At 44.2% G+C, this 10690-nt stretch overlaps 1 protein-coding gene across 1 annotated transcript in view; it reads right to left on the bottom strand.

The window, feature by feature from the left end:
* Lrig3 (leucine rich repeats and immunoglobulin like domains 3) overlaps positions 1–8725 on the bottom strand; it is a 48779-nt gene extending 40054 nt beyond the window's left edge. Inside the window, exons 1-3 of the mRNA XM_031348936.1 lie at positions 8216–8725; positions 2621–2692; positions 2331–2405 (exon numbers count right to left, since the gene is read on the bottom strand). Coding sequence (XP_031204796.1) covers positions 2331–2405; positions 2621–2692; positions 8216–8451 — 383 coding nt within the window. The 5' untranslated portion in view covers positions 8452–8725. The remainder of the gene's footprint in view (positions 1–2330; positions 2406–2620; positions 2693–8215) is intronic.
* Between the last annotated feature and the right edge of the window lie 1965 nt (positions 8726–10690).

The following is a 10690-nucleotide window of genomic DNA, read 5'->3' as shown; positions in this document are numbered from 1 at the left end:
TTTTTGCAATTTCAGAAATGTATTTAACAGTACTGATATTTAGCTGACATTACTTTCAAGGGTTTTTCTATAAAGGAAAATGTTCTATCTATACAATATGGTACAGAGGATATTAACGCTTTAGAAATAACCATATATTGCAATATTCAGAAGAGCCCTCAGGAGAAAAATAAAACCTTTGTAGAAAGAAGCCACCAGAGAGGTAAAATTTTCAAGACATTTCATGGGCATAAAAACTCCTTTTCAGTCTCCATATTGTATGAGCAGGCTCCTCACATAAATCACCACCCACAGGGACTTCCTAAGCTAAGCAATAATTGGGCCCCTCATTATGTGAGAACAAAACTTCGGCTGCCCAGATGGACTATGACCAACAAGAGGGAAAGGAAGTAAGATTATTGAGACTAATTTGACACACAGCCTCACTAACACCAAACACATACAGAAACAGCCTGTGGAAGATTCATAACTTTCGGGCAAGAGTTATTCTGGCCTCTAGCTTTCTAGCTACAAGTGATGGTATTCAGGTTGCTACTTAGTTCCAAGAGAATTTCATAACTTCCTCACATGTTCTTTGGCTTTGGACCCTAAGCCATGAAAAAAAAAAAAAAACCCCACACTGCTGACCCTCAGCCACCATTGTGCCAGGCTCTTAAGCATGCTGATAGAATCTGCCAAAACACAAAGACAACAGGATAGAGGGATTCCGAAGGGCCCCCTTGGTCAGTCAAGAATAACTACGGTGCTGCAAGATCTCTTCCACTCAGATGACATTAAAATATGAAGAAAATAGGTATTAGAACTAATACAAAAACTTTTCTTTTCTTTTTTTTTAATTCAGCATTTATTTGGCAAATACCAAGTGCCTTTTCTTTCATTCGTCTCTGGTTCTGATCTGTGGAGAAACCACATCAGTATCAAATGCCACTTAGTTCTTATTCAAACAGAAGAAAGCAGACAGGGCGGCTGCAGGGTGACTCGGCTGACCTGAGCCTTCAGTAAAAACAAACCACTATAAATCACCAGATGGAAGCAATTGGAGAGTGATCACTTTAATTGATTGACCAGCTCGCCTGAAATTTACTATATAATTTCAACCCTCCCAACACCCTTCCTAGGACAATTAAAAAAAAAAAGAATAGTGGTTTTTATCAAACCATGTAAAGAACTTTAGAAACAAGCAAAACTTTTAATTACTGAAGATCAAAATGGGAAATGGCTTGATTTTAGAAATTAAGACCTAGAACATACAAAATGCTACTTCTAAATGCTGCAAAGACAAGATGGTCCCAAAACTGGCCTCAAATCCATGAATATAAATGTTATCTGCACTGAAAATACAGGAAATTTGACACATTTTTTAATTTTATCTGTAAACTTTGCAAACTAACATTTTGACTTCACTTATTACTTTGACTTGTGTCCACATTTTCAGTTAGGGTTCCAAACCCTATTCCAACACCAGGAGCCATGCTCAAGAGGTAGTACGAAGTGGCTCAAATCCCAGCACCCACATCCAGCAGCTGATAACCAACCCAGGGCATCCAGCACCCTCTTTTGGAATCTAAGGTCACTTGCACTCGAATTTGCACAGATCCACATACACACATAGGTAAAAACAAAGATGTCTCCATGGCATATAACCAGCTCCCACCAGCCTCACACAGTAAGTCTGACCATTCTCTACAAACATTACCATAACGCACAGTTCCTATGCCAACTGCTATGCAATGACAGAATTTTAAGTTCTAGTCTACAGGATATAATCAAAGCTCAAGGTAGTTTTTTTGAATCCTGGAAGTCAAGATAGCAAGTAAAATGTGTAAAGTATTTTTTGTTGAAAGGATGTTTAAGGGAGTTGTAGTTTAATGGATTGCCTAGCAAGAAGCTCTCTGGGTTCCATTCCCAGCATCATAAATAAGCATAAGTAAATGAATTAATAAATGCTCAAAGTTTAGAAGTGGAAATAAAGTTAACCCATAGAGGTCTTCTTTGTTGTGCTGTGGGAAGGGTACTCAAAGTTTGCTTGTAAGAACTGTATGCTAGTCCAGATGAGTGATTCTAAACCCGCTAATGCTGTGACCACTTCTTAGAGCTGCTCATGTTGTGGTGACCGCCCCCCCCAACATAAAACTGCTTCATTGCTACTTCATATCTGCAATTTGCTACTGTTATGAATCATAATGTAAATATCTGATATGCAGGATATCTGATATATAGCACCTCTCCCACACACAAAGGGGTCATGACACACAGGTTGAGAACCACTGATCTAGATATCATCCACTGCTCCGATAAATATACATGGGAATGATGCTGGCTTCACTTACAAGGATAGCTGTCTAATATTTGCAGAGATTGGTCCCAGGTTTGGAATGGTCTCTAATTCATTGTTGTTCAGCTTCCTGTAAATGCCAAAAGAACAAACAAACAAACAAACAAACAAAAACAATTAGATCATCTGAAATCCAAAGGCATGCAAACACCTTAAAATATTTAGAGGCCATCACCCAAGTTAAAAGTTTGAGGACATTCTTATCGTCCAAAGGTTCGTCCCAAGAAATGGTCCCGGGGGGAAATACTTTATGCAACCCTCAAAAGAGAGATAAGTGAGACTCACACTTCTTGAAGGCTTTGAAGATGGCTCAGGGAACTCGTCGGGATAAAAGATAATCTGTTGTGACTCAGGTCCCTGTAAGAAAACAAAAGTCATATTACAAGTAGTTTCTTAAATGTCACTAATATCACTTAATGACCCACTAGGCAGAACGGGGGCTTTGAATTCTTTCTCTCAACACCAGTGACAAGAAGAGAAATAATTGGACCATTCTATCCACAAATTAAATGACAACCAAATGTCAAAGTCAAAACAACAAACTCTGAGGACAGAATTAGTTTAAGAGGCTGGCAGATTCAAATTCTTGAAGCCCAGGAGCATTTTAAGAGATGTTTTCTGGCACTTGGTGAACCGGTCTTTGTGAACTGCCTCATCTTCTCAAAACCCCCTCCCAACCTGATACAGTGACATCATAGACTATGAAAAGTGGCTAATTAGGCAGGTTACTGAAACAAGGACTCCGAATAAAAACACTTTCATTATCACAAAATTAAGTAGCAATGTACTTACTACAGTGGAAAGGAACAGAAGTTGGTAGCCATGGGTATTTCCTTGTTTCAATGTGTTAAAGGGCTAGATTCCTAGTGTGGTGGTGTGTGTGTGTGTGTGTGTGTGTGTGTGTGTGTGTGTGTGTGTTTGTGTGTGCTCGCATGCACTCGCGCCCCTGAAAGTACATGAAAGTACATGCTCAAAAGGATATACCACAGCCTGAACCCTCTCTTTCAAAAACTCCTTGAATTTCAACATCTACCAATGTAGCACACTATTTAAACTACACTAACCACCTAGTAACCCCTGGCCAATGCTACAAGTATCCCGTGAACGTTTTTCAGAAACTAAAAGAAATGTGCTTCTTACCCAAAGGCTCAGTCAAACTTAGTAACAATTCCCGCAGGCAACAAAGTACTAAAAGTAACGAACTCCTGTCTATACTGTGTTCTGGGCTGGAAAGTTTACTCAGCACCAAGATCGGAAATAAGGATCAAAATCCAACAAATGTTTCAGCACCCTGTCTACATGCAGCTGCCAAACTAGTATAATGGAGATGAAATGGCAGAATAGCCACCAGAAACCAGGCTTAAGCACCATGTGGCTGGACGCTTCTCCTGGAAGAGGCAAGCTGGCCCTAAGTTAATTCTTCCGTGTTTAAAATGAAGATTTTTTTTTTAAATAACCAAAGTGTTAGATAATTAAAGTTAGTTGCTGACAAGTATGAGCCATGCAATGTACATCAGAATACGCTCCCACAAACAACAAAAATAAAAATAAAAATCACACACTAAGACAAATAATGTTACTTCTTGCTTAGTCGACAATTCAAAATTAAGGATACTGTCATTCTCCAAACTTTTTGAGAATAAGCCCTGATTTCTGTATTTCACCTTAAAACAACATAAAAAAGAACTTGCAAAGATTTTATTTAAGCTCTGTTTGCCTAAAGACCTACCAGACAGTAACAGTCATGAGTTGATTTATTCTGGTGGAGTTATAACATGAAGGGGGAAAAAAATCTGGCTCAGTTTTAAACTATAAAAATCCTGCAATTACAACCACTGCTGTGCACGCTCACCACGCTGGCTGGAGCCAGACACTTTCCCTCACAGTCCAGCCCAAGTCCATCTGGAGTTCATCAAGGAAGCCGTGAGCCCAACAACTCACGTTAGCAGTCAAACAAAACCTGTGTGCTTTAGCACCCCAGACAGTCACAGATTGCCCACAAGCTTTAAAACACAACCAAGAAAAGAGCCCTCCACCTGGGACTTCAGCCTCGCTCCACAGACAGTCATTTGGAGCCACTTAGCTCAAGAATGCTGAGCCCGCCCCCAGCCAGCATTGTTTCCTGTGTTGGAAAGCACAGGGGGGGACCAATCTGGTATTTACATTTAATACAGTTAATTTTCTTTTAAATTAAAAGAAAGAAAAGGAGAGCTAAGAATTGCTCTCTGCTCCTTGGGAGGATTCTTTCACAGGGAGATACTGGGAGAAAAAGAGATTTGGGTGCTCAGAGTTCTCCAAAATAGGATGAGATTCCCAAAACAAAAGACCTTTGAACTGGGAACAGGCCTTCAGCCCAGTGCACACTCTGGGGACACTGGTTGCATGTCCTCCAGCAGGAGCTGGCAGCTATACATATTTCAGTTATTGCAAGTGCTTCCATCCTGAGCTCTGTGTACTATTAAAGCCACATTATACGTGGGAGGAAAAAAAATGCTTCTTAAGAGACTTTTACTGCTAAATGCTTAAAGCCATGAAACTTTTAATTTACCTAAATTTAGATTTTAAAGTACTATATGTTTCAGAAAGAATTACCTTCCTTTTAGAGGACACCACTTTCAGTAAGTCTTCCCTATATTGTTTTTATGGCTGGAGCACTAAAGAGAGATGTGGGGATACAATGTTTCCAGGGTTTCTTCAAACCCAGGAAAGAAACCAGTCAACCGGGAGGGCAGATTCATCCTTATGTGCAGTTCCGTGAAAGAACATCTTCCACAGGAAACTTTTTAAAAAGACTTGCTGCGATGAGGTCAATAGATAGGAAAGGTGGGGAGACGCTAACTAACTTACCCAGAAAGCCATGGGGCATAGGCCTAGAAAGATCAACCCCGCCCCCCCCACCCCCCACCCCCCGTATATTGTAGAGTCACTCTGCGTTTTATTGAGTCAATGAGTGTATGTGAAAATTATTCATTTTACAACATTTGGTTCTAGCTATCATTTTCTTCTTTCTAAGCATTTGGAAATCCGACTTCCAATTCAAATTTGAAAACACAAATACAGCGTAGCTTCTTAATCAATCCCACCGGGGCCTGCTGTGCTGCTAACTCAGCAGAAATATGGAAAGCCGAAAAACAAAAAGGCAGGCTGTAGCTGTTTTAAAACACTGATCCAAAGCGACTCGTAAATCAGCCTGCCATGCTCAAGTTTTGGTCTGGAAACTATAGAGAAACAGCTGTGGAAAACATAAGGACTGCTACTCCCTCCCCACCCCCAACAGTAAGGACCCCATTCCAGAAGACTCAGAACAGGCAGTCACTGAGTACAAACTACCTTTCGGACTTTCTCCTCAGCCCTGTTAAGAGCCCCAACACTTCTGCGTGATAAGATAAATCATCTGAAATTCCAGCGAGAATTTAATAACATTTGAGGTTCGAGTTGGCAATCAAACAATTTGCCCCCTTTGGCTTAATAAGGTTATTTTAACAAGCCCCCCTCTTTGGCTTCAGAGCTCCGGAGAGGCACAAAGCTCTTTGACTGAGGCTCCAGCAGTAACTTTTTTAACAGCGACTTTCATTAAAGAACTGCAGGTTCCTTCTGAAAGCAGAAGCGAGTACAGTGTTATTATTGTTTAGCTCCAACTACTCAGTTTTCCACACAAGGCTCTCCTATGGCAATAAAGGACAACTGGATAAAGTGGGGAACACGTGTGTGCTCGCGCCCTCGAGCACACACACACACACACACACACACACACACACACACACACAGGGAGCACAGACATTCCTAACTTGTAGATTCAACAAAGGAAACAAAAGACACACGGCATATTTTTCTGAACTTTCTCATAAACTATTCCAAAGACAAATATTTACTATTTTAAAAGCCCAAGGAAGGAAGGCTGTGGTGAACAATACACATTTTCTATTCACTCCCTGGTCTTGGAAGCCATCTACTTAAGAGCTTTTGTAATTATGTAAGGTTTAACTAGGAGCAGCTCACACCTATGGCAATACACAAAATAACAGGGGAGAAGGATTGCATGTTGCCTTTTGCTCTTCTCTGAGGTGGGGAACAGACCTTTGAGAGTAAACAAAGGAAACATTGACAATAAAGAACCTGAGACCACATGGCTTGGTGATGCCTCCCAAAGACGGTCAGAAGTCACCGAAGTACAAGGATGGAGAGGCTGCTTGATGAGTGATCACAGTAGGGCCTCTGACAAGAGACCCAGCGCTTATTTACACAAGTGTAATGTATTTTCACATACGTTTAAGGAATGCAGACATGTATTGAGACAATTTACTACTGGCGGAAATGTAATTAAAGACTGTGCTAACCAAATAAACTGTAATTTGTTTTTAGTGTGCCACCAAATTATCTGCAAAACAAAATCCTAATTAGGTCAGTTCCCTTTAAGACCGTTTAAGTAGGTATCGAATGCCCCCCCAAACACTTTGATTCAACTCAACTTCCAATCAAGGCCCACACAGTTTTCTGAAATCCATCTACATCCAGTGGACCACCTGTCATTAAGAAACTACTGGGTAAAGTTAGACTTAGTAAGCATTTCTAAAGGCACTCCAGGGAGACAAGGAAGGTCTAAGTTTTCCCTATCATCCATAGGGTGCCCTCCTCCAGGCATTCCCATGCTTGATTCCATATGTTGTCCGTAGAGAGCCATTCAGCTTTCACGAACTCAGCAGTGTGACCCCCCACCCGGCAAGAGGCAATTGAATGGAATTAGCCACAACTAATTGAAAGTCTTCCTGCTTCAGGCTCAAGTCTTTATCTCCCCTTTCACGAGTAATAAAAGCTGCTACATCAGACATTCCATAATCAGCCATTAAATATCAATCCAATTCTCGTTAATTCTATTTCCTTATTAAACTCCCTTTTAAGAGAGCACGTTGTTTGATGGTCAACAGTTTATAACTGATGAAATAATGTAGGTTGGGATACTAGATCAAAAACAAGATTTCTTAAGCCGTCTGGCCACTATTGTCAAGACCTACAATTGTTTAAGAGCTGGGAGTGTCTGCTAGGCCTAAATTTGAGAATCTTTAAGTATGAAGTGATTTGATTTCTTTTAAACAAGACAACTTTTTTTTTTAAAAAAAAAGTACAACTTTTGCTTTTTTGCTTATGGCTTAAACGCCCCCTCCAATTTTAACAAAATTAGGGGTTAGGCATGAATAAAGAGAGCTGACATTTGTAAGAACTCGCATTTCCAAGTAAATTACATTTTCTTCCGTGTTCTTCCACACAGTTGGCAGTGACTTGGTTTTCTGGCTTTCCAACTAAAATCCGCCAAACAGCATTCAGCGCCGGCTCTAAACTTCCCCAGATCTCGGTTCTGAAAACCTACTTCCACGGCTTACCTACCCGTCCAGTCTTCGCACCCAACTTCTTACAGGTGAGGAACCAAGACGCATTTCAAAGTGGCCCGGGAGCGAGCCTGATGGCCTGCTAATGTGAAATTAAGCACAGCGGAGAGAAAAGTCTGTGCACCTTAGCTTGAGCAAGGGCTTCTAAGAGAAAGGCGCGCCTGCAGTGACTGCCTAGGGACAGGCAGGGACCCTAGCCTCTGCGAAGCTACAGTAGGGCCAGTTTCCTACGTAAACTAAGAAGAAAACCTGCAAAATACGACGTCTCGCAGACTGGCTCCCAGTCGCAGGCGTCGGGTCAGCTGGCCCAGGAGTGGTGACACAAGAACCCACCTGCGCGGATGCAGAGGGAGACTGAGTTCCCGCCGCGGGGCTCCGCTAGCGGCCTGGGTGCTGCACAGGGCGCCCTGAGCCCCGGGCCTCGGCGGACTCTTCTCGTCCCGCACCCCTGGCGGGCCGATGCCCTCCACCCTACCGGAATGGTACTGATACTTACAGCCGCGTGACCCAGGCCGGGAGAGGATCGGGAAGGCGAACCAGCCGCCGCCGGCTGCAGTCCAGCAGGTCCCCGAGGCAGTGGCAGGCAGCTGGGCACGGGCGCAGCAGAGCGTCGTCCGAGAGCTGCCCGGGCGCCCCGTGGCCTCCGCTCCCCGCCGGGCCCGCGCGCCCCAGCCCCGCGCACAGCAACAGCCCCAGCGCCGCGGTGGCCGCTCGCAGCCCGGGAGCACCCATCACACTGCCGCCTCCGGTTCGGCCGGGAGCTCTGCAGCCTCGAGCACCCCCAAAAGCACCGACTCCCCGACGGGGCTGGACACTCGGATCACCGCCTCGTGCTCCTGGCGGCTCAGTCCCGGCCCCGAAGGCCTCGCATGCCCGTGCACAGCGGGAAAGCCAGCAGCGGAGGACCGGCAGCCACGGTGAAGGCAGCCCGACCGGCGTCCGAGAGCTCGATCGCACGCCGAGAAACTTTTCCGCCTGCGGCGGGCAGCGGGGCGCGATGTCCCGGCGCGGCGGAACGGCGAGGCGGGGCGCGGAGGCGGGCGCGCGCCTATTGGCCCGCCGGGCACCCGCGGCCACGTGACAATAACAAGGCTCCAGTCCCGGGCCGGCGCCCAGGAGAAAGTGGAGCTGAGATTGTAGGAAATTCCGAGTTACATTTTCCAGCGTCTGCAGCCAGCAGTCTCCGCTATGTCCTGGGAACCATAGATCAGATGGAATGGGAGGGCAAGGGCGAGCCAGCGAAGGACTGAGCCGGCTGGTGCTCAGAACTGCAGTTACTTAGGGGAAACTTTAGGGAGTACAGTTAAAGTAGTTGTGTTCCAAGGCCTTTCAATTCCTAGCGAGAGAACTGTGTCGATTATTTTACTATTGGAGAGTGAGACAGTGGCTTTGATAAAAAACAGTTTTAACATCGGTGTCAGAGGGGTCTTGTGTGTGTATGTGTGTGTGTGTGTGTGTGTGTGTATGCATATTTGTATATGAGGTATATGTATCGCCTGACAGCCCAGCACTGAAACACAGAGGCAGGCAGATCTATGAGTTTCAGGCCGGCCAGGAACACACAGTGACATCTGTCTCAAACGTATGTGCATATGGATGGATGGCTAGACGGTTAGACAAAGGACATGATTTTGAATATGGTAGCTTGGTTTATAATGGATGGGGCTGGAGGGAATGATAGTGAATTAATAAATAACTAAAAAAATAATAAATTAATACATCCAAATTGGCAATCAGATTCCAAGCAATAGCTAAGAGTAATAAAAGCAATCACACTAGTATATGCTAAGACCTTGAAAGAAAAAACACGCGCGCACATACACATATGCACAAACACAGGGGCACACACATGCTCACACACATATGCTCTCTTGCTCTCTCTCTCTCTCTCTCTCTCTCTCTCTCTCACACACACACACACACACACACTTACCTTGGTCTACCTGCCTTTTGAATGATGCCGTTCTTGACTGAAAAGTCTGTCAGACTTAAATACACTTGCCTGTCTGTGGGGTATACTGAGAGAGGAGATAGAACCAAACTACCAGGCACCCAGTGAAGCCCATCTGGACATACTCTGCCTGTAACCTGGGCAGCAAGGTGCTGAAAGTGATGGAGACCTCAGAGTCGCTCTGCTAACCCCTCAGAGAAAATAGACCCAGAAGAGATAGCTAACATTTCGTGGGGTGACAAAATAATTTTAAGGCTTCGTTTCGATAAGCTGTTTGCAGCATGGTACATGCCCAAGCATGTCTGGGACTGGGGCTACTCAACCAGCCAGATGATGCAAGATGAGATAGCTGGTGGAACTGAGACTTTAACGCCATGCCCATTGACTCGAACTGTAGCGTTCACCCGTGTAAGCACAGCCATTCATGGGGAAATAAAAGACTCTAAAGTTGACACACCCTAGTTTAGGTAAGATACCCCCTCCCCTTCCTTCCATCTGCCTGTAGGTCTGCCACGTTTTAGAACAATAGACAAGAAATAGTTATAATTACGTGGCTTCCATTAAGCCACATATTATTGTGGGTTCACAATAGTCGGGCTATGGATTTTCTTGCTTGACTAATCCACATAAGGATAGCCAAGTTTGCTATGCCATCAAGTTTTTAAAAACAAGAGCAGTGTCAGTATGCACATGCCTATGCTGTTAGATGGTGTGGGTGCCTTGACTTGCTCCTGAGATGTCAGAGACAAAGTCTGTCATCGTTCAGCAATGCATACACAATGTTCACTTTTCCTGGGTGCACTCAGTTTCACTCTCCTCATGAATTAAATGTACACTGCTATGCTTATATTCACATCTCATCCTGATTTCCAGTTTAGAACTTCCTCCTAAATCACACACAGCACGCCCACGCACATTCAAATGTGATGTGTCCAGAATCATTTTTCAGTATCCCTGAACTGCACTCCTTTTCTTCCTGTGTTTACTGTCTCAAAGAAGGATGCTTCACCCCATCCAGGT

Source organism: Mastomys coucha, unplaced genomic scaffold, assembly GCF_008632895.1.
Source record: "Mastomys coucha isolate ucsf_1 unplaced genomic scaffold, UCSF_Mcou_1 pScaffold4, whole genome shotgun sequence".
Lineage (NCBI taxonomy): Eukaryota > Metazoa > Chordata > Mammalia > Rodentia > Muridae > Mastomys > Mastomys coucha.
Note: the sequence above shows the minus strand (reverse complement) of the source record. Positions and strands in the feature narration are given on the sequence as shown.